This window comes from Falco biarmicus, chromosome 3, assembly GCF_023638135.1.
Source record: "Falco biarmicus isolate bFalBia1 chromosome 3, bFalBia1.pri, whole genome shotgun sequence".
NCBI lineage: Eukaryota > Metazoa > Chordata > Aves > Falconiformes > Falconidae > Falco > Falco biarmicus.
In genome coordinates this window covers 13,794,140-13,818,066 of record NC_079290.1, presented here as the reverse complement: position 1 = coordinate 13,818,066, position 23,927 = coordinate 13,794,140, and the positions used below count along the sequence as shown (strand labels likewise).

The 23,927-nt window shown below is 60.5% G+C and overlaps 1 protein-coding gene across 4 annotated transcripts in view; it reads left to right on the top strand.

The window, feature by feature from the left end:
* Positions 1–12,103, top strand: part of HSF1 (heat shock transcription factor 1) — a 72,420-nt gene extending 60,317 nt beyond the window's left edge. The window contains exons 10-14 of one of the 4 annotated variants that reach the window (XM_056331097.1): positions 1,677–1,763; positions 7,117–7,222; positions 7,401–7,466; positions 10,408–10,477; positions 11,256–12,103. In XM_056331097.1, the coding sequence (XP_056187072.1) occupies positions 1,677–1,763; positions 7,117–7,222; positions 7,401–7,466; positions 10,408–10,477; positions 11,256–11,461 (535 nt within the window). In that variant the 3' untranslated portion in view covers positions 11,462–12,103. The remainder of the gene's footprint in view (positions 1–1,676; positions 1,764–7,116; positions 7,223–7,400; positions 7,467–10,407; positions 10,478–11,255) is intronic. The other 3 variants (XM_056331098.1, XM_056331099.1, XM_056331100.1) reach the window with 3 other exon arrangements.
* Positions 12,104–23,927: the final 11,824 nt, after the last annotated feature.

Here is a 23,927-nt window from a genome sequence, read left to right as displayed (position 1 = left end):
GGGACTTGTAGAAAGATGGGGACAGCATTTTTAGCAAAGCCTGTAGCGGTAGGACAAGGTCTGGTGGTTTTAAGCTGAAAGAGGAGAGATTTAGGTCAGATATCAGGAAGAAATTCTTTACTGTGAGGGAGGTGAGGCACTGGCAGAGGCTGCCCAGAGCAGCTGTGGGTGCCCCATCCCTGGGAGCTCAAGGCCAGGCTGGACGGGGCTGGAAGCAACCTGGTCTGCTGGGAGGTGTCGCTGCCCGTGGCAGGGGAGTGGGACTGGATGACCTTCAAAGGTCCCTCCCAACCCAAAGCGTTCGATGATTCCAAGCCATCATCCAGCGGCCATAGGTGCCAGCTGGGAAGTGGAATGACCAGAGCTCAAATTGTACTGAGATGCTGAGCAGGCAGAAAGGATGACTTGCTAATGGAAGTGCTGGCAGTGAGCTATGTTAAATGAGTGGCACACTGCTTGTCACGTCCCCAGGAGTGTGTCAGCCCATGCTCCAGAGTCTTCCGGGCACTCCATGCCAAGGCACACTGCCTCTCCGTGTGCCACATCCCACCGTCGGAGCTCACAGCTCAGGGCTTGCTCCTCAGGCTTTGGAGCCAGACAACCTGCACGCCCGGGTGCGCTGGGTGCGCTGCACCAAGGACGTGACGCTGCGCAGCGCCCTTTCTCTGAGGCTTCTGTTAAATTCGCAGGAGTCCGCTCAGTGCGTCGAGATGCAGGTGGTAAGGGCAGTGATTACTGATGGTAGGTGACTTTACGGTGTGTCAGGGGTGCCTGAACGCCGCTTGCTTGACCCAGGCACTGACAGCCTGCCAAGAAGTCTCAGCAATACCCCTTTTTCATCACATGAAACATGTTTCAGTTGTTCTCAAATTTATTGGAGAAGAGCAGCCCATAAGACTGCAGGTCACAGCATGCAGTGCCTCTTTGTGAGTCGTGTGGGCTGTTACTTAATCTACAAGACATCCTTTGTCCAAAGGAATTTCGTTTGAACCGAGAATTACCTTCATGTGACCAACAGTCTTTTAGCAGCAGGTGACAGTACCGAGATTCAGGCAGTAAAAGGGGACGTTTGCATGGAAACGCTTGACGGTGTTGCCCAAACATTATCCACCGTCCACCTGGGGACCGTCATAAGCCACTTTAAAAGAGCCAGAGCCCACTACATACTGAAAAGCATTGACACCTACATTATTAACACAATGTATGTATTGTGTAGAGCAGCCAGCCACTGTTTTGTCTAAGCAAAGCGCCGTGTGCCAGTACCTCTGCTTTCCCAGAGCTTCAGCGCACTGTGTGAGGTGACAGCAACCGTGGTCCCCTTGTCAGCGCCACCCTGCAGATGTTAACAGCAGCAGACCCACATCAGAAGTAGCTTAGTTTGCCTTGCTGAGAAGCTTCTCGCTGAGCTTGGCTGTGCTGTAACACTTGCTTCTGCAGGACTGTTTGTTTTCGTGTTTGTTTTTTGTCATTAATTAACAGTTCTGCCAGCCTGAAGCTGCTTGCCCGCTTCAAAAGCGCTGCAGTGCCATGACTGCGGTGCCTTCCTTGCTGCTTGAAGTGCCGGAGCATGGTCGGTTAACTGTTCTCACCTTTGAACATAACAAACATTTCATTCCTCAAAGTGCCTGATTGTGAGTCTTTTGAATCTAGTATGCTCTTCTGTTTGTATTTTTCAGTTTGACTCGCACTTCGCAGATGTCAGAGGTCACTCGTCTTTGCCCCAGTTCTTCCTCTTCCTCACTTCATTGCAGATCACAGCAAGGGTTAGCATTTCAATAGCCACTGTCCCCAAGCATTGCAATTCTGGGCAAGAGAGCAGGGGAACACTGCGCTTGGCAGGGAGCTGTCAGTGCGCTGAAGTCAGCTTTCCTAACGTTATAGGTAGTATATCAACAAGGCAAAAGCTCGCTCTAAAAATTGGCACCGAGTGGCAGACTTCTTGGCCAACTCAACACAGCAGCTAAAAATATTGAGTGGCCAGCGGAGGCCAAACTGCTTCTCATCCTTTTAGGTGGTCTTGGCAGGGGTGGGAGGGAAGTCTGCTCTGCTGTTGTCCACGCTGTACCTGGGTTTGATGTGTGGAAACTTCAGCCCTGAGAGCTGCTGGTTTGCTGTGTCTTGCCAGCGCAAAATTCACACACCTCAGTAACAGAGTGTTGCATTGGAAGGCGATGGGAGCTCGGGACTGAAGCGGCTTTTCTGATGCATTTTCTGGTTTTGTGATGATGCAGAACAATGGAACTTCCCACTGCAAACCTGACTGCACACCAAGACGCTGTTCTAGTAAAGCTTTTCCATAATGAAAAGCATCCCAGATCAGGACACAACCCACCTAGACCGGTATCCTGTCTCCCACAGAAGCCCAGGGAAAACTCTCTGAAGTATTGCCCTCCAATACTTTTAGCTAATACACAGAATAATGCCAAAGACAAATGTAGTATGCCTGGAGCTAAAATGCGTTTCTAAATGGGTGTCTGGCCTCCCCCGTCAAGGGCTATGTCAGAGGTGGACATTGCAGGAGTCGTTGCTTACTGCTCTGGTTATTGTTGGCAGGCTGGTGGGCCCCGAGCCCGTTCCCTGGGCGCAGAGAGAGCGGCACGCTGGCCCGGCAGGAGCGCAGGCTCCAGGGGACTGCTTTTTCCCTGCGTACGTGTGATAATCGTTGCAAAGCTGCTCTGTCTTCTTGCTATTAGAAAACAGACCATCTGAAAAGGCAAGCGGTACAGGGAATTAAAACAGCTCTGCGCATCTTCAGTGCTTCAGATTCAGGGGACTGGGGGTTGCTGGTTGCCCAGAAGTGGCCTGTCCCCGGTAGGGTTATGGGTCAGAAGGGACAGGCAGCTCCACTAGGGAAGGGAGCCAGGCTGGTGACACTGCTCCTCGCTAAAGCACTGTGCCCAATGGAGCTCTGAGAACCATGCACTGGAGCTCAGGAGCTCCAGGTCCTTCCCAGAAGGGATGTTCTCCTTGAGGCTGTGGGTCACGCTGGCACAAGCAGCGGTGCTGGGCACCGGCCAGCCTCGCAGGCAGCTGCGTTGCCGTTGCGCATGTGCAGGGACAGCAGCGGGCAGCACTAGAGGCAGCGCGAGGGACTGGCAGATGGAGTTCTCTCATCAGCATCCATATCAGAATGTGCCTTTTCCCCGAGAAAAAGCTGTTGCTCCTGACTGCCAGCTCAACTGGTTTCCAGCGGAGAGAGAGGCAGGGCGTGTGCTTTCTGCTGCCTCCATCAGTCATAACAAAGATCGCCAGAACAGGGCTTCCCTGGCAGTGGGTTTTGGCGCAGTGTGCCCTGGTTCGCTTGCCCACTGTCCAGGGGCCACCGTGGCATCGGCATTAAACACATCGTTCCATTGGGGAAGAGAGGCGGACCCACGGAGAGCAGATCTGTTGAGTAAGAAGGTGCTATTTTTACATAGCTACTTCTCAGGCTATAAAACAGCCCACACAGAGCGAGACCACACGGCGCAGGCTTGACTTTCATCACTTCATCAGATGGAAACTCAGACGGCGAGGGTCTCGCGAGAGCCCGTACACCGCGGGGCTGCCCCAGGAGCCGAGGAAGCGGCGCTGGAGCGAGGCGTGCCGCGTAGCCGGGTTTGTTATTCTTGCAAGGTGGTCAGCAGCCAAGAAGCAGAGCGAGGCGGCCACCAAGGTGCGCCGAGTGTGGGGATGGCTGGCACAGCAGGGAAAGCAGAGCCAGGGTGTCCACGTAGAGCAGGGTTATTCCTTACCTCCCAAATCTTTCCAGTCCCCCTTTCCCCGCACATCTGCATACGGGGGCAGGCAAAGCTCTTCTGTGTCAGAGTCACCAGTCCTGCGTCTGTCACATTTCCCAGGGATTGTGCCATTAGTCTGCGGGGCCTGATGCAGGTGGCGTGGGACACGGCGGTGCGGTGGGACCCTTGTGTCTGAGCTCGGCATCTCTTCCCCCAGCTGATGCAACCGGTGCTGGGAGGGTGGCAGGCGCTGCCGCTGCTGGCTCCTCCCTTCCCAGAACTGTGCCCTGCTGTTCCCTGGGCCGCAGGCGTCGGGAAGGCCTTTTGCTGGCGCATCAGCTTTGAAGCAAAAATGTTGATCTCAGGATTGGAAACGGTCTCTTTGCCCTCAGAGCCTGGCCTGTCTCGGGGGAACAGAGAGCTCCTGGCCCCCTTCAGCGGCACACTTGTCTCTGGCTGCTCCTTTGGGGCTGGGGGCATTCAGGACCTTGCAGAGCCCTCAGCCCCTGCAGCTCGGCGCCTTGTGCAGCAACTGCTTAGCTCTCCTGGAGGTGCTGGTTCCTCTTGCTTCAACCCACAACACACTTGGAAAATTGAGGAAAACCGTATTGCTCCAGAGAATCGCACTCACTCTTTCTTCCCTGCTCTGCAAGCGGCTGTTTGATGGCAAACGCAGGCCGGCGTCGGATGTGGCTCGGCACAGCAGAGCAGGACCTGTGGGGAAGGTTACCTGCCAGCAATGCTGGGAACCAGGCAGCAGCTACCAATTTCCAGTTCAACATCGAAAACTGGTTCAGGGGGCCCTGCTTTTCTTCTGCAGAGAAACCGGGAGACTTGCTTTGAAGGTCTGGAGTGTGTTAGTAGTCTAATCCCAGTGTCAATTTTTGCGTGATCTGCATTGCACCCGTGTTTGGACTCCATCCCCGAACGGGTGGAAGGACCGGCTTGTCACAGGTGGGGTTTCTAGTGACACTTTGGCTGGGACTTTGGTCCGTTCCACACTGCTGGATGTTCCTAACTGTGGGATTGCTGAAAAACTATCTTAAATCCATCGGAGGATTTCAGGTGCTGTGCAGTGAGGACTTCAGAAGTCATTTAGAAGCACAAACTTGGATATGTAATTTATGTGCAGTATGTTCATGGATCTTAGTTCTAAAAAAGAGTTAAGAGATCGCTGCAGCTCCCGCCTGCAGGCACAGGAGAGGTAAGGCAGGAATGTGTTCATGGGCTGCATCTGCAGCCAGCTTTCCTGAGGCCCCAAGCACAGTATTCCCAGAACGAGGATATTTGTTGTTCTGGCAGGTTGCTTGTTTCTGCTTGCTAGGCTTTCCGAGCTGTGACCTGGCCTCGCGGCCTCTTCTCGTTATCTGCAGCAGTGAGAAAAGAGCCTTGACTTTCTAATCTTCGTGGTGCTGCTTAGGATGAGAGAATGTAAAAGCTCTGGAATTGGCAAGCCGAGGAGGTCCACACAAGGTGCCAGTGGGTGACCGAGCTGGCCAGGGGCCTGGAGCTGCCCGTGCTGTGACTGGGTCCACACCCCTGCAGTCGGGCACTGGCAGCACCGTACGGGCTCGGGGATGCTCGGTCTCCCAAAGGGATCATCGCAGAAATCCTGCTCTGCAGGATACTGGTGCAGTGGTAGCCTGGGGGGGACAAGCCCCGCAGGGACCCTCCAAGAAGAGGAGTAGCTTCTTGGCGTTTTTCTCGTTCATGAGAGACTGAAAGCCACAGTTTTGCCATTTGCCTTGTGCTTGTGCGTGTCTGCCTGTGCCTCTCAGACATTGTCCTCTTCGGCTGCCAGTAGTGGGTCAACCTGTGCGGGACCAACACCACTGGTCCCTCGTGAGCACCTTCAGTAGCCAAAAAGAGCCTTTCTAGGACAGAGAACGGGGTGGATTGAGCATGGGGCCACGCCAGAACCAACCGTGGAACGGAATGGAACCTGCTATGGCTTACGGCATCAAACGCAGGGGCTTTTCGGCAGGGCCACGGGTGGGACCCGGGGCCACTAGCGAACATGACTGTTCTTCACAAGAGCGCTCGTCAGAGAGCCTTGTAGGCTTTTGGGTAGTGCTGTGAGGTTTATGTCATCCACTTCTCTCGCTCTGAAGCATGATGGATGGGAGTGCTATGAGCACCACAGAACTAGAGAATAAGGGAACGTGAGGGCAGTTGCATATTTCACCATCAACTCTGCAGCCCTTGCTGTCCTTCTTCTGCCCAGATGACCATTCTCTGGCGCTCAGTCTCGCAGCCCTAGGTTTTAAGTCAGTTAAAAGCAATCTTTGCCAGGGTTGCTGGTGCTCTGCCACCCACCTTGGCCTGCAGCATTACCCCACAGCTCTGTAGGAGGGAACAAACCACGTCCTCGGAGCTGGCCTGGTATGTCTCACGGCCTGGCTTGTGGGGCTGGCCCTGCAGTGCCATCCATCCCAGCACACTGTCCCGTTCCCAGGCGGCTGCGGAGGCAGCCCAGCTTCGGCAAGGTACCAGCATTCAGCGGTGAAGATCGCCGAGACTAATTACGCTGTTAGTCCTCATCCCGGACTTGCTGTTTGACGGCAAGTGAGCTGTGATTTATGTGGGAGCTTGGTGCTTCTCCCCCTGTGCCCCGCCATGTAGGTGTCTGCTCTCTGGTGCTGCCAGCAGCCGTGCAGGGATGTGCGCAGGTCGGGATGCAGTGGGAAGGTTTGTTTCCCCAGGTAAACGGAAGCAGCTTGAGTTCTCTCCATTGTTACTAGGAACTCCATCTCCTGATGCACAAATGCCGTTTTCCCCATTGCCAGCCCAGACGCGAAGGATTTTTCTGGCCAGCCTCCCCCTTGGTGGGACTGATCCCCTTTCCCCCAAAGCAAGTTGTGGCAGGGAATAAGGTTTGTTGCCCTTTCACTGTCATGTGGCAGCAGCCGGGAGTTGACAAGCAGAGGCAGTCCTTGCACTCAGGCTGGAAAAGGGCCCAAAGCTCCTTACTGCATGGGCACAGCTGTGCCGAGATCCCTGCCAGCCCACGGTGGTTGGTGCTTACCAGGACCCTAACGGCAGAGCCCAAATGGCTTGCAGAAATCCCGGCGTTCGTAAGAAATCCACTGTGTCTCGTTCGTCTGGGTTGCTCGCCCTCAGACCTCTTGGGAGGAGGAGTCCTGGCTGTGTCTCCAGGCTCTGGCCAGAGGACTAGGAGGAGAGAGGGGGAGAGCATCGCTGCGGCGTTCCACCAGCACACCTGAGCTCGCTGGCAGCTGGAGCTGGCGTCTGTACAGAGCCAGGGATCCCGGCCCCGCGCTCCTGCTTGGGTTGTGGGAGGGTTGCAGTCCGTGGGTGGATAGAGTCCCTTAGTAGCTCAGAACCTGGGAGAGTCTTCTGGGCATTGATTGCCTGTGCTCCTCTTTCTTCTGCACAGGAATGAACTCAATGACCACCTGGACACCATCGATTCCAACCTGGATAACCTTCAGACGATGCTGACCACGCACGGCTTCAGCGTAGACACAAGCGCACTGTTAGATGTGAGTATCGCCCCCCACCCGCCCGCCCATCCCGGCGCCGCGCCCCAGCTGCGTCTCGCGGTACCATGTGCGTGTGGCTCGCGGTGGCAGATGGACCACGGTAGCTTCAACCATGAATTTCCACAGCACGCCTGGGTTTGCTTGCTTTCCCTACACTAATCATTCTTTCCTTTGGCAGCTGTTTAGCCCTTCAATGACGGTTACAGACATGAACCTTCCCGACCTGGACAGCAGCCTTGCCAGTGTGAGTAGCTGTTAAAAATCCCTCCATGCACACACAGCTGCCAGAATGAAGTGTGTCCTGCTGTTCCGCAGCAGCCTCTCCGCGTGATTAAAGGAAGGTTCTGACAGGCTCTGAGGAGTGTCCAGGCCGGCCCCAGCCCAAAGGGAGGGGATGTGGGAGAGAGGAGGAACATGAAGCCCCGCGCGGGCTGGGGGAGCCGCCGAGGGGAAATAATTCAATTAGCACTGCGGCTTTCTCTGAGCAGCTCATACGGAGCGCAGGGCTACTTCATCATTCATACTCGGTTAATTAGGTGCTGAGATTTCCATCCCTCATGTGAGCTCTGCCCCCTGAACATGGAAGTGCAGTGAAGCCTATAGAGCTGCATGTGGTTTCCATAAACCCTCCTTCTGACTTTCTGAAATTGTCAGGAGGCTTTCTCAAGGCAAACTCCACCATGTGCTGTATTATTAATTTTATTTACTTGGGTACCATCAGTGCTGAACACCGTGCACAGCGCTGACACAGACTCTCCTTGCAAGAGCTGGTGTTGCCTGATAAAATGATTTTTTTTCATCAGATAACGATGATTAGTCAAACACAGCATTTCGTGGCTGCATTGAGAAGGCGCTTGGAGCAGCAGGGGTGGAAGTTACAGTCACAAGCAGCGAGTCCCAGACCCTTGGAGTAGGAGGTAGCCTGAGGACTGGAGCGCTGCTGGGCTGGGGCAGAGCCAGGTCCTTCTCGCTGCCCTGGGGCAGAGCAGCGGCTGCAGCCCCGCTGGTGTGCTGGCATGCTCCGGCCCTTGCTCTACCCTGGGACGTGTGTCGGTATCTGCACAAAACGACTCCACAAGAAAAACTGAGAGGGAAACAAAAGATCAACGGCATCTTGGATGCTGCTGTGGGTGCAGGAGAGGGAGTCTGGCCCGGATCAGACCAAGCAGGGGTCTCCTGGTCCAGTTGGTACAGTGAGCCAGGGACCCTCGGCTAGCCTCTAACCCCTTATCTCCGTCTTGCTTCTTTTTTTATTATCAGAAAAAGCACAAAGGGATCTTGTGGTTTTTTTCCCACCAGTACAGAACAGGAAACATCTTGAAAGTTTTTGCAAAACAGGAAAGCCCAAATGTAATCTCTTTGCTGGAGACCTCACGGGCCCTCAGGTGACGCAACATATGCTCCTGGGATGGCTGTGAGGAAGGTGTTAATGCCGGTGTTACAGAGCAGGGAGAGGACAGGAGCAACGCGCCCCTCTCCAAAGCACACCTTCAGAGGCCTGGCGGCTTTTCCCGAAGTAAAACGATTCCCACGAGCTCTTTCGGGGGACCCCTCACCCTGCACTGACATGCGCCTGGGATGCAGGGTGACGCACGGAGCAGGAGTTCAGCACTGTTCGTTCTGCAGCATCTCTGGCGCGTGTCTCTTGCTGGACATTTCTGTACCGCTTTGGTGCGGTGCAGGCGCCCATGGGCTGGCTGAGTTCTTTGGCTGCCCGCAAGGAAAAAAAGCTGTAGGGGGAAGTGCAATGCAGAGGACCATTTTGTGTGTGGGCAGACAAATAACCTGCCCTGTAAGTTTGGGTAAATTTGGTTAAACACCTGATTTCCTACCGACTGGAGGCTCTGCTGCAACAGCGGAGGCTGGCTGGGCAGGAAGATCAGGACAAGGGATTAGTGGGATTTGGGAGAAGAACATGAGCAGCGAAGATTCGGTAATTCAGAAATGAATTACTTCGTGTTGTTGAGCATCTGGAAGCAGGATTTTCTAAAGGGATCTTAACTGGTGTCCTTTGAAATTCACAGCTTAGCTCATCAGCTCGAGTAGCGTTTGGATCAAGGTCACTGGTGTGTTATTTATCTCCCCTGTGGTGTTGGGAGGGGTGTTTTGCTGGGCTTTGTCTTCACCCAGCCTTCACACTGCAAAAACCCCTGTGCTGGCCGTGGGGTGAGCTGCGGGGTTCCTAAATCGTGGCCAGAGGGTCTGTGAAGACATGCGCGCTCACAAGTGGTCTGCCTTCGCTCAGCACCAGTTGCTAAGCAGTAACAAAAAACACTGGGTACGCGCTGAATTACTTTCTACGGTGACTTTGGCACAGCAGCGGTTGCTGTAATAAGTAGCCGCGGGATTATTAGCTGACTGTAAATCCACAGAGGGAAAGTGATCCCACAGGAGAGCCTCTGCTCAAGCGTTGTCCTCCGCCGTGGCACTGGTGGAGAGCAGTGCTCTGGGCTCAGCAGTCTGGGACTAGCCGGCTCAGCGCCATGCTCCCCAGGCGACGTGAGCTCTGAGGGTGGCGGGGCTTCCCTCCTGACTGCAGTGAGCAGAGTTGCTCAGGTGGGCAGCGTGGTTTCAAAATTTTTCTCCCTTTAATACACACATCTCAGCCTTTCCAGCCCAGTCGTGCCCATGGGATGGGGGTGCACAATGGGATTGCATCCTCAGCCACAGCCCAGGTCGCTCTGACAGCTTTTGCCGGGAGCTGCAGCTCTCGGGTGCTTTAGTAGCACCAAGACTTCCGATAAACAGAAATAAATCACAAAAAATAAAATTGCTCATTACAAACGCATCCCAAAGGCTTCCCCTGGGATTGTAGACCCCCAGGATGGAGAAAGGCTTCATGCTGTGACCCAGGAAAGCGTTGCAGAGCAGGACCTTTGCCTATAGGAGAGAGGATTTGTGGAACCGGGTTTGGCCGGGGCAGTCGTGCGCCGCCTGAATCAGTCCCGTTGCCAACCTGGGAGCTGGAGCACGCCACACCAGCTGCGCCTCGGTCCATGTGGGCTTGCTGGCAACCTGGTGAACCTCTGAGGGTGTCTGTCTGCCTCAGTGGGGCCTTGAGACTGTACGTCTCAGCTTTCTTTGCGCAGCACGTGTGCTGGGTCAGTCCCAAGGCAGGCACGGAGAGGACCCACATGTGTCTGACCCACATAACGCGCTCACCAACCCAACTTTTCTCCCTGCAGATTCAAGATCTCCTTTCATCCCAGGAGCAACAGAAACCTACTGAGACAGAGGCCAGCACAGCAGACGCAGGTACCAGGCGGCCGCCTCGGTGTTCAGGGAGGATTGAGGCTGTGGCAGAATCATTTCTCCTCCCCAAAAGGGTATTTGGCTGAGAGAGATGAGACTGTTGAACCTGGAAAAGAGAAAGTACGGAGGGGGATCTTAGCTATGTGTATAAATCCCTGATGGGAGGGAACAAAGAAGGGGGAGACAGGCTCTCCCCAGCAGTGCCCAGGGACAGGGCATGAGGCCACGGCACAAACCAAAAGATGTGAAATTCCATCAGAACACAAAAACCCCCAATTTTTTTACTGTGAGGGTGGTCAGGCTCCAGAGAGGCTGGGGAACCTCTGCCCTTGGAGATGCTCAGACACAGTCCTGGGCATCCTGCTCGCGCTGAGCCTGCCTCAGCAGTCCCGAGGTCACCACCAGCCCCAGCCTGGTGGGATTTCTGTCTGCATGGAATGGCACGGGCTGTCCACAGTGCTGCTCTTCCTTCGTGGCAGCAAGCCCAGCGCCCAGCCATGGGCTCTGTCACAGCCTGGTCAGGACTGTGCTGTCGGCATCTCCATGGCGGCACAGAAAAGCCCCCAGTCCCTCCCTGTGTGTCCCAGAGAGTGGGCTGGAACCCAGCTAAGGTCAAATCCTTGTGCCTTGCCAATGTGCCCAAGGCCTTGCCCGAGCCCTGGCATCCCATCGCTGGCGTGGCAAGGAGTGCTTCTTGAAAGTGGCGAGGAAGCGAGTTGAACCTTGTCGCTCTTGTTCTCTGCTGAAAGCTGCTACCCTCGTGTGAACTCTCTCTTTGCAGGGAAGCAGCTGGTGCACTACACGGCCCAGCCCCTCTTCCTGGTGGACTCGAGCGCTGTCGACATGGGGAGTGGAGACCTGCCGATATTCTTCGAGCTGGGGGAAGGGCCGTATTTCACAGACGGAGACGAGTACTCAGAAGATCCCACCATCTCCCTCTTGTCAGGGACTGAGCAGTCCAAACCCAAGGACCCTGCGATATCCTAAGGCCCAGGGCAGGGTGAAAGAGAGGAAGAGAAAGGATACGCACTAAAGGGAAATCCAGCCGTCAGCCTCCTCGCTTTGCACAGACATTGAAAGCTCTAAACACCCTCTGGTTCATGTTTGCTTCCCCCGGCACTGTGAGGATTTCATTTGTGTGTGTGCTTAATGAGGTGTTTTGAAATCTGCTTTAGATTCTAGCCACCCAGCGCTCCTCCAGTTTGGCGGCCGTCGGGCGGGGGGGCCGAGCCGTGCAAGAGCCTCCCCCACCTGCCGCGTGCGGTCATGGCCCGTCGTGTCGCGGAGGCTGGGACGGGCACCGCCGCGGCACCAGCGAGCGGGCGGGAGAGCCTGGCTGGCCGCAGAACAGCCGGCCGCTGCGTGACACTTGCATCACGCTCGCGCCCCCCCCCCGAGGGTGGCAGCCGTGACCCCCCCCGGTGGGACACCAGCAGGGGCATGGCTGTGGGGCGCTCCTCCCGGCCGGGGAGCGGGGCGCTCGTCGGGTGTGCAGGTGGGGTAGCTTTTCTGAGGAAGGGAGTTCCCCCTCCACCCCTGTCCCCTTCCCTCCTTGCCCCCGGAGAGGCAGATGCGATGGTTTTTAAAAGAGAAAATAAAAGTTTGCCGATCTGGCGCCGGTGGGTCGGATCCCGTTGTGGTCTCTGCCTTGCGGTCTGGTCCCCGAGGGTCTCCGTGTGTGCGTGTGCCCCCCCGGGGCGCCCCAAAGCCCAGCTTTATCTTCTCTTTTTTATTTTCTCTCGCACTGTGTGTTTCTTTTTCTTTGTTTTCTTTGGGTTTGTTTTCCTTTTGTTTAGCAGTAAAAATTTGTACATTTACACTTCAGATTGTTAATAGTAAAAACTGTATTTTGAATTTTTACATGAGAGAAGAAGAACCCACTTCTATCTATATATATATAAATATCTCTATATATATATACATACAAATATATATAAAACAAATGGTCTGTCACCTGGTGGCTTTTCTATGGTTGAAAGCTTTACTTTTGTCATCTTTTCGGGAAGCGGATGGGATAAAGACCCAGAAATTGCCCTCCGTGTCCCCAGACACCCTGCGATCCCGGTGCCAGCACCTGCCCCAGCATTGGCCGTGCAGGAGCCGGAGCCCTTGCCACACTTCTGCGGTGGCAGCCAGCGAGGTGCGTGTGTGCGTATGCGTGTGAGTCCTGTGCTGTGGCTCCCTTGCCTAAATCCCGGGCTGGGCTCCGGGTCTGAGTTTTCCAGGATGTTTCGGAGGAGGAGACTGCAGCGGGGCCCACGATGATGCACCAGAGGTGTGGCGGATGCTGTGCACACATTTAGGAGTGCTTTTTCTTTTTTTTTTTTTTTTATAAGAATAATAAAAAAAATCTTTGTTGTTATGTTCAGAGCGTTCAAAACTCCCTCTGTCCTGCTGTCCTCCACTCGGGTGGTCACAATATGCTGCTCGGTCACCCCGAAGGCGCAGACGCCTCGGCGCTGGGGTTCGGCCATAGCCTCAGTGCCAGTTGGACGTCGGGAGAAGCCGGTGCCTGCCGCGGTGGCACCTCTGCTGCCTGGGTCCATCCTCAAGGGTAGCGATGGCAGCGTCCAGGAGCCGTCTGGCTGAGAGCCGTTGCAGGTTACTGCCCTTCCCAACGCAGCGGGACACCACGCTGGGCCATGACCCTGCCTGACATGCAGTGCCTCACGACGGGGGGACGTGGGGACCGGCACACCAGAGTCCCACAGGTGTCCTGCACACCCTGGTGCACCACCAGGGACCTGGCTGGAGGGGTACAGAGCCCCAGGAGCAGCTCGTGGGCCAAGTCCCCGCTGTCCCTCATCACTCAGCAGAGAGGCACCGAAGCAGATTCGGGGCCAAGCAGAGCCAGCCTGCTTGTTCGTGCCGTTGGGCATCTCCTGTCCACGTGAACGTGCTGCCTGTGCTGGGGCTGTCACGAGGACCTGCTCTGCCATGACACATTGAGTTGTTGGGCAGGGATGGCCATGCACAGCAGCATCAGTCCTGTGGGGCAGGGGACAGTTGGCATCCGACCCCCTCTCCACCTCAGCCTGGCCTTGGCTTGGCCGACATGGAGGTGTTGTCCTTCTGAATGGTGGTGGCCTGTCCAGCCTTCACTGCCACCTCTCCTCAGGGATAGGGGACGCCTGCTCCTGCAGCTGCCATGCCAGCCCCCCTCTCTCCAAGACACCTGTCTCCCTCATTCCCTACCAGCCCTTGATCCTCTCCATCAGCACTTAAAATCTCTCCGGTTCCAACTTTCTCCGAGTTCTGCTTTTGGCTTTGGTTTGTTGGCTGCTCCCCCGAGGTTTTCCACCCCAACACAACTTGCACCCCTGTGGACGTCTGTGCTGGGTTCATCTTCTGGAGCAAGAGCCGTGCCAGGAGACGGGAACTGCTGAAGCAAGGGATGGCACGTTTGAGACGAGACCCCCCGTGCGCCTTTCCCCAAACCGGTGTGATTCACAGGCCTGCGGCACCGTGAGCTCAGCCTGTGTTGTGGCTGAGGGTCCCAGCCCCAACCCCATGGCTCTGCCGCCCTTCGCCGCTGCGGTGACAGAGGGGCAATGCACAAGGACCCCCTCAGCTCTGCCTGGCGAAATCGATGCCCGCTCCCGTGGCGTGTGGGAGCGTTCGACCAAGAATCGTGTGTCTGGTGATCGGCAGAACACAACTTCCTTTAATAGCCCAGGCATAATTAAGCAATTAAAAATACTGGCTGGGTGACAACATCCGTGCCAAGGTGTGCCCTGCGGGGACTGGGGTGCAGCCGTGCCCTACGCAGCATCTCCACATGCTGTCACACCGATGGACAGCCAGGGGCCCAGGGGTGCCAGGGGGGTCCACGGTGACAGCAGGTCAGTGCAGTGACAGGGACAGGGAGCTGGACCCTCCCGCGGGTGCAGGACATCCAGGCAGGGCACACAGTGCGCAGCAGGGCCAGCCACACAAGCCGCTCCACGTGGGCATGTGGCAAGAAGGACAAGAAGGACAAGGGAGTGTCGTGCTCTGCCTTTGGGATCGATCAGGTGGCTGGAAACGATCCTTTTAGTTGAGAAGGTTGTTATAAACAGGGAAACAGTGAAGGACCCAACAAAACTGCACACGGGGGGTCACACTTCCAGTGAGGGAGCGCCCAGTCTGCACCAGGCAGCTGGTGCTCACGCCTGCGCAGGGAGACCGGGCAGGAGCCAGTAGTAGCTGGAAGGCAGAGATGGACACGTGGAGCTCAGGAGATCAGGTTTGTGATGCCACTGTGTTTGATGCCTGGAGGGACCGATCCACCCTCCCCTGACACCGTCAGCCCGGGCTGGCTGCCTTGCTGGTGGGAGATTTGGCTGGACGTGGATTACTGCCCCCACCCTCCGGACACCGTCAGTAGCCCTTGCTGCTCAAGGATGCCCAGGGTGATGGCTCCGTGCTCGCTGCTTTCTCCGGACTGGACATTTCCTGGGTGTCCCGAGTGTCCCTTCAGTGGGACCAGCTCAAAGTGGCCCTTGTGCAGGCTCCCGGTGCCGCTGCAATGGGGGGTACGCGGTGGGGTGTGGGGGTGGTCTGTGATGAAGACTCGGCAAGACACGTGGATGGCTGCGGCACGTGAGCCATGCCCAGCACTTAGTGGTTTTGGGGGTTTCCCCAACTTTTACCTTGGTCAGGGTGGTTCGTGTGGTTTGGTGTGTGGGCAGGTGCCACGCAGGAGTCGGAGGGTGGAGATGCTGGCAGCTGGGCAGGCTCCGGGACGGGGGACGGGGGCCACCACAGGCAGAGGGCCGGGCAAAGGGGCAGGAAGCCTTTAGGTGGGTCCCAGCGGTGCCATCGCATTTAGGGGGCAACATCTGGGGCAAAGCTCTTCCCTCCCACAGCCCTGCTCTCTTTGGGATGGGGTGTCACGGCGATGCCACCACAGCTGCATGGTGCAGATGGTGGCTGGGGGCAGCAGCCCCTCCGCAGCCCCAGGGCTGGGGGTCCCCCAAGTACTGCAGGAGCCCCTTGTTCCAGGTGGGGGCCATAATGATCCAACTAATCGTATGTGATGTGGGCGGCCAGCTTGCATGATCTCATCCCGCCTAATGAGGTAAACGTCTGGCGGGGCTGAGCACCACCACTGGAAACTTCCCCCCGTAATTCATCACCCACCACCCAAAATGCCAGCATCCCCCTGGCTCCCACCCCAGCCCACAGTAACCGGGGCCACCAAGCACCATGCCGGCAGTGCCAGGGGGACACAGCCCCTCATGCTACTGCTGCCCCAAGTTGCTGCTCTCACTCTGGTGCAACTGGCCAGGAGAAGGTCCATAGAGGGGCTGCAACACGGGAATGGGGCTGGGGGGGGTGCCAGTGGTGGAGGGGCCATGCTGGGCTGCTCAGTAACACCCAGGGACCCCTGCATCGGCCTACAGCTCTGCTGGGCAGGAGGTCCCCCAGGTGATTCCTAACGCCATGGGGAGGATGGCAGCATCTCCCCAGTGGGAACCCCCAGTTTAGCTCAGAGGCAGCCCAGGAGCTTTGGGGGGTCCCTTTGTATGGGGGTGACCCCTCACTAGCCTCCATCCCACCATCGCTGATATCGGGGGTCATCCCTCCACCCTGGAAAATGGTTGTAGAAAATTCTGGTGGATGGACTCAAGGCTGGGGGAAGCCTGGCTGGGGGGAGCGGGGGGTGGGGAGGCACCAGTGGGGGCTGCGTCAGCTGCAGCAGGGACTGAGGTGCTGTCATTAAAATCATTAAAAAGCTTTTTTGGCCTTTACGTCGCAGGTAAAGGAGACACATCCTTTCCTGGGAGGGGCTCCAGTACGGCTGGGAAGGGGCTGGGAAAGGAGCCGGTGTGGGGCAAAGGGCCAGACACCGGCAGGGGCAATGGGCAACACGCCGTGGGGCAGCCCCACCATGGCTGTGCCGGTAACCGCCGCCAAGGGCGAGGTGTGTGGGAAAGGCAAACACGCAGTGCTAATTCCCGGGTACCCTTCATCACCTCCCAGCAAACAGCAGCCTGGGGCCCCACGCCAGAGGCGAGACGGAGGTGTTTAACAGCCCTCGATAGGTATTTTTTTTTATTCCACTCCCCCCCTAAATTTCCTCCTAATTGTGTTTTTTGAACCTGTGTTAACTTTCAGCACCAGGAGTGGGTGCAGGGCAGGGCCAGGCGGCCTTGGGAGCCGCTGTTGGGGGGCAGAGGCATCTGCACCGGGGATGAGTGCCAGGGCAGCGTGGCCGGGCGGGGGGCTCATGGGGATGGGGTTTCACGCCTTCATTAAAGGTGTTGGCAGAAGAGCCCGTTAACGAGCACCGGTGTTGGCCGGGCTCCCCAGGCACGATGGCACGATGCACGCAGCAGTCCGGCTCAGCAGGCAGCAGGCCAGTGCTGGGGCAGAGGGCTTTGCAGGGGGCAGGAGACGTGATGGGGAGGGGACGGTGCCAGCACCGGGAGCGGGGCTGGCTGGTGGGGACCACGATGGAGGAGCCACCGTGCCATTGCCCCAGGGCTGGGGACCAGGGCAGAGCCAGCTCCAACCTCCCATGGCCGCAGGATGGACTCGTGGGGAGCCCTGCAATAGCGGAGCCGTGCCAACGGCAGGAGGCTCACCGGGGCTCCACACCCAGCACCCAACCTCTCCGCTCCCTGGCTGGCAGCTGGGTCCCTCTAACCACAATCCTCTAGCTGGCCAGACCCCCACCTCCGTGCCAGGGGGCTGGTACCTCCACCCTGTACCCCCACGCATCCCCCCACGGCACCAGCGGCAGCCATGCTGCTCCCACCTCGGGTGGGGCGGTGGGCCCGGTGGCCGTGGGGTGCCAGCACCCGGCTCCACCACACCACGCAGCTGCTGCAGGGACCTTTATTGGGGGAGGATGGAAAGGTGCGGGCGGCCAGGGGCTGCTCTGCTGGCAGCAGCCCCCACCACAGGGGCACGTGGAGGGGTCCAGCCACCCCCACAGCCCCTGCCCCACAGCAGACCCTGGTCCCCAGGCATCCCACAGCCTTCAGTCCCCCAGCAAACCCCCGGTGGCACTGGGGTCTGAGGGGAGCCGTGCACCGTGCCGGGCCAGGGGGCTGCCCCACCGTGGGGTGCAGGCTGGGCTGTGGGGCTGGGGCAGGGGCTGCGGCAAGGACTGGCAGGGCACTGAGGGGTGCGGGGCAGGAAGGAGATGAGGAGGCAGCAGGAAAGCTCGGCAGAGGACATCGTCCCAGGTGGCATCTCCAGCAAAGCTCGGTGTTCTTAGATCCCTGGGGAGGGAGAAGCTGCGTCAGCCCCTGCACACCCAGCGCTTGTCAAAGGTGCCCCGTCCTCACAGCCACCCCCTGGCAGGGCTCTCCCCGTCCCAGACCCACTGTCACCTTGGGATGCCAGGGACTCCTCCGAGTCCATGTCGCGGTCCACTCCTGCAGGCAAGCAGAGATGCCAGGGCTGGGGGCTGGCACTAGCACAGCCCCCCGGATAACCGGGCACCCCCTGCTAAAGGTGGAACCCCTGGCTAATGCTACACCCCCAACTGATGGGGCACTCCTGGCTCATGGGGGACCCCTGGGACTGTAACAGCCCACAGGGACCAGGACAGTCTCCTCTGGGGGCTCAGGATGTCCCCACATCCCCAGCTCAGGGTCCCCTGTTGCAGCCCTGGGCTGGGTGCTGGGCAGGGTGTGGGTAGCCCTGGGGGATGCTCAGCCCCTCGAGGGGCAGCAGGGGAAAGGGGGGGGTCTCACCCTCCTCCGACTCATTTGACTGCGCTGGGACATCCACGATAGGACCTGTGGGATGGCAGAAAGCATGGGCTCAGCACCCAACGGGATGGGGAGCGGGGACCCCCGTGGCCACGTGCAGGGCAGAGCATCAGCACCCACCGCCCTGGGCCTCCCCAGTGAGGGCGTCCATGCTGAAGGAGCCACTGTTGAGGGCGTCGAGGCTGGAGGAGTCGCTGCCGAGGGACTCCCGCGTCGTGTCGTCCACAGGCGCCCGCTCCACGCCTTCGAAGTTGACGGCAGTCAGGCCTGCGGGGGGTGATGAGCCTGGGCAGGCTGCGCGTGCCGGGCAGGGCGCGTGCGCAGTGGGACCCCGCGCAGTGCAGGGGGCCCCGCACGTGTTGCAGGGACCCCGCGTGCAGCACCCGGGGCTGCGCCCCTGGGGCAGGGTCAGCGTACACGGTACACGCCACACACTCGCTGTGCGCGGGTCCCTCCAGCACGGGCACAGCCCCGTGCCGCTGCCCGGCCGCACCATCTCGACCCGAGCCCAGCCCTACCTTTGCCCAGGCGCTGTGCCGAGGTGGTGAGATCACCTGGGAGAGGAGAGGGGTGTCAGGAGGAGCTGGGGGAGGGGGGGGAAGAGACCCCCGGGGTCCCACCCCCCAGCCATGTCCCAGCCAGGGGTCTGGCTGCCCCTCGCCCTCCACAGCCCCGGACGCTCGCAGGGAGCTGCCTCCCGGTCCGGCTCCCTGTCCCCGTGCCAGCACTCACTCTCTCCGGAGGCCTCCAGCTTGGCGGGGCTGACGGGCTCTGGAAGAGATGGGTGGGGGGACGTCAGCCCCACGGCCCCCACACTCTGCCCCCTGCTGCCAGCCACCTCCGGGCCTTGGCCAGGAGGGAAACTGAGGCACAGAGCAGGCAGGTCCCAGCTCCTGGCCAGGCGACACTGGCGGGGCTGCGTGGGGCGAGGTGTCCCCCCCCAGTGCTGGCACACCTCGGCCCCCCCCTACCTGGTGTCTGTCCCTCCGCAGAAAGGGCCACGTCCAGAGTGCTTGAGGGCTCTGTGGGGACATGGGGGGCAGACACGGGCCAGGGAGCGCATCCCTGACCCCGCGGCCCCAGGGGATTGGGGAGGAGGGTGGGGGTCCCCAGGAGACCCCAGGGAGACTCCGGCCTCAACTCCCTCCCTTCAGCCAGACAGGGTTCCCTCTGTGCTGCTAGGGGGGCACCCGCTGGAACCCCTGCCCTAGGCACCCAGGGTGCCCACAGTCCCCTCCCCACACACCCCCAGCCCCCTTACCATCGGCCATCCCAGTGGCCAGGACCAGGAGGACGACCATGGCCAGCACCGGGGCCCTGCAGAGGAGACGCAGCATTTGAGGACCCTGAATCCCTGTAGCACCCCTCATTACTCCCGCTCCCTCTGCAGACCCCCCAGGGACCCCCCCCAACCATCCAGCACTGTAACAGCCCCTTCCTGGGGACCCCTCCCAGGCTCCTACAGGACCCTGCAGCCCCCATGGTCCCCAGCCCCATACTGGTGTTACTCCAGCCCTGGGTTTGGGGTCTGGGGCAGGCCAACGGGAGGTACTTGGAGGAGGTGACCCCCTACGGAGCACCCTACGCCGCAGCCCCCCCGGCCTCGTCGGGTGCCGTGTCCTGGCCATGTCCCTGCCTGCAACGGAGCTGGGCCAAGCTGGGGGGGCCGAGCCTGCGGGCAAGAGATGCTGCGGCCCCGCAGCTGCGCTCAGGGTGCCAGGGACCCCGCAACCAGCCAGGGGTCAGCCCGGCACTGGGGTGCGGGGTGGCACCGTCGGGGGGGCGGGGGGCGGCTGCTACATGCCAGTGGGTCAGGTGCATCCCAGAGGTGTCCCCAGCACCCCCCAGCGCGGCCGGGAGATGCCCTGGGACCCCTCAGCACTGCTGTGGGGTGCCCCCGGGAGCTGCCAGGAGGTGCCAACCTGGGACCCCCCGTGATGCTGGGGAGATGGCCCCAGGACCCCCCCGATGCTGCTGGGGAGATGCCCCTGGGATCCCCCGGTGCTGCATGGCAGATGCGCCCGGGACCCCCCAGTGATGCCTGGCAGATGCCCACGGGACGCCCCAGTGATACCCGGCAGATGCCCCCGGGACCCCCCGGTGATACCCAGCAGATGCCCCCGGGACCCGCGGGAGACGCCCCCCCCCCCCCCGCGATCAGTGCTGGGGTGCCGGTGTCCCCGTCCCCCCCGGGCGGGCAGTGCGGCTCACCTGCGGGGCACGGCCATGCCTGCGGCTGCGGGGCTGGCGGCGCTGCGGGCCCGGCCCGGCGCCGCCCGGGGCCGTTATAGCCGCATGGGGCTGGGGAGGAGCCAGGTGGCGCGGGGCCAGCCAATCCGCACCGGCACCGGCACTGCGGCGGGCACCGGCACCGGGCACCGAGCATCGGGCATGGCCACTGGCACCGGGCACCGGGCACCGCCACCGGGTACCGAGCACCGGCCACCGGGCACCGGGCACCGCCACAGGGCATGGCCACCGGCACTGGCACCGGGCATGGCCACCGGGCACCGGCACCGGGCACCGGGCATGGCCACCGGCACCGGACATGGCCACCGGCCACCGCCACCGGGCACCGGGCACGGCCACCGCCACCGGCACCGGGCATGGCCACCGGGCACTGGCACTGGGCATGGCCACCGGCACTGGGCACCGAGCACCGGGCATGGCCACCAGCACCAGCACCAGGCACTGGGCATGGCCACTGGGCACCGGGCACCACCCCTGGGCACCAGGCAGCAGGCACGGGGCACCGGGTATGACCATCAGCACTGGGCACCAGGCACCGGGCACCGCGTACTGTCACCTGGCACCAGGCATGGCCGCTGGGCACCGGCACCGGGCATAGCCACTGCCACCAGGCACTGGGCACCGGGCATGGCCACTGGGCACCGGGCACCAGGCACCGGGTACTGCCACCTGGCACCGGGCATGGCCACTGGGCATGGCCACTGGCACCAGGCACCAGGCACTGGGTACTGCCACCTGGCACTAGACACCACCACTGGGTACCTGGCATGGCCACCAGCACCAGGCACCAGGCACGGCCACCAGGCACCACCACTGGGCACTGCCACCGGGCATTGCCACTGCCACTGGCACTGCAGCAAGCATTGGTACCGGGCACTGACACGCGGCTGGGCACCAGGCACCGAGCACCAGCACCGTGCCTGGGCACTGTGTCTGGATACTGGCACCAGGCACTGGCACTGCAGCTGGGCACCAGCACCGACACCGGCCCCCAGCACCAGCACTGCCCTGGCCCAAGCTGTGCTGGGAGTCCACACCACCGTGGGGACCCCCAAACACAGACCCCCTGCGCCACTGTGGGGACCATCAGGCCCAGAGCCCTTGCTGGGACCCCCAGCACAGCTCTGGGGACCCCCAAACACAGAGCAACAGCTGGGACCCTCTGGCATCACTCTGGGGACCCCCAGGCCTGGCACCATTCCTCAGTACCATGGCACAGCTCTGGGGACCCCCAAAGCCAGAGCCCTGGCAGGGACCCCAGTGCCACTTCACGGACCCCTGGCCGACCCAGCTGGGACCCTCCAGCACCACTTTGGGGGGCCTCATTCCCAGCACCACAGCTGGGACCCCCAGCACAATTCTGGGGACCCCCAAAGCCAAATGCCTGGCAGGGACCACCGGCAGCACCCCAGTGACCCCAACCACCACCGCCACCAGGACCCGAACCCTGAGCACCCCCCACCAGACTGGTGGGCTTGGGATGGAGCCAGGGCAAGGGGGCCGTTCCCATCACAACAAGGGGCCCTTTATGGCCAGGGCGGCTCAATGCCCCTTTGTTCCCTGGCTCAAGGGGCTGCGGGATGGGGGGGCGCGTGCCGGCTTTGGTTTCAGGTGCTATGTGTGGGGCCAGAGGGGTGATGGGGGTCCCACTGGAGCTGGTGGCTCCCAGCCCACCGGGGGTGCCAGTTGGCAGCACTGGGGTGGCCACGGGAGCTGGGGTGCTGCCAGCCATGGGGCCACATGGCCCACTCAGCCCTGGTCCCCTTATTGGAGCACCCTGGTACGGCACAGCCCCAGCTGCCGCCGGCACAATGCGCCTTTATCCTGCCTTTGTGCCGCCGCCGAGCACCGGAATGATCTGGCCATGTGGCTGCATCCTGCCCGTCCGGCATCGTCCGTCCCTGGCACCGGCCCCACAGCCCCATGGGATCAGCTGTCCCAGGCGGAGGGTCTCCCACACCTCAAACCCAGCACCAGCACCCTCACCCCAGCACAGGGGTCCCGGTGGGCCAGCACGGCCCCCGTGAGCCAGCACAGCCCCGGTGAGCCAGTACAGTGACATGAGCCGGTGCAGCCCCAGTGAGCCAATATGGCCCCAGTGAGCTAGTGCGGTCCTGGTGAGCTGGTACGGTCCCGGCAAACCAGCACAGTCCCTGTGAGCCAGTAAAATCCTGGTGAGCCAAAATGGTCCCAATGAGCTGGTCCAACCCCAGTGAGCTGGTACAGTCCTGGTGAGCTGGTACAGCTCTGGTGAGCCAGTACAGTCCCAGTGATCTGGTACCATCCCAGTAAACCAGCATGATCTTGGTGATCCATTGAATCTAGTGAGCCAGCACAGCCTGGTGAGCTGGCATGGCCTGGGTGAGCTGGTATGGCCCTGGTGAGCTGGCAGACCCCAGTAAGCCATCATGACCCCAGTGAGCTGGCACAGCCCCGGTAAGGTGACACAGCCCCGGTGAAGCCGGCAAAGCCCACCCGTCCAAATGCCCAGGACCAGTCCCTCATGGGCAGTGGTCTCCTGGGGCACCCAGTGCCTGGCCCGGCTGCATGAGTGCTGCGGGACCCCAGCCATGGTGGGTGCAGAGCGGCTCCCCAGTTTGCTGGGGGCGCACATGGCCACCCCCCTGCCCTGGGGCAGACAACGGCCATGGCCCAGGGCTCAACGCACCCTTGTTTGCCTGCACCGTGCCGAGGGGATCAAAGCAGCTGGATGCTGACTCCAACGTGGGGGGTGTCCAGCCCCCCGCCCAGGGCAGACAGCACTGGCAGCCCCCTCCCCCCCCCCCATCCCCCCGCAGCTGGGCTGTGTTGGTGGCATCAGTTGAGGCCCCTCTTTGGGGTGCGCTCAGCCCCGTGGGGTCTCCCAGTGCCCGGGGGGATCCCTCTGGGGGGGTGTCCCAGTGTCTGGGGGGGGTCCTCAGTACTGGCGGGTCCCATGGGGGGGGGTGTCCCAGTGCCTGAGGGGAGGTCTCAGTGCTGGGGGTTCTCAGTGCTGGGGGGTCCCAGTGCCTGGGGTGTGTGCCTCTGTGCCATGCAGTTCCCTCAGCAGCGGTGCCGATGCAGGGCCCCCACCTCAGGGCCATCAAGTGGCCCCTCAGCGCCTGAGCCCGGGGGTGCGGCTCCAAGGCACCATGGACACCACCATGTCCCTGCACTGTGGGGGACAGGTTCCCATCTCAGGTGCTGGCACCTGGTGGGTTTTGCTGCCAGGAAGGTCCCTGGGTGCCCCCGGCCTCTCACAGTGTGGGGGGACCCGACTGGGGTACACAGTGGGGACAGCGGTGGGAACAGGGACACAAAAGTGAGGGAAGGGGATGGAGAGGAGCAGGTGTGTTGAGGCTGGGGAGCGCTGGGAGCACTGGTCATAAGCTGCACTGGGAGTGCTGGAAGTAGGTGCTGCAGGCAGCACTGGGAGCACTGGTCCTGGGACAGGCCAAGCTGGGGCACCAGGGGCACTGGGAAGCAATGAGTGCACTGGGAGCACTAAGCACACTGGG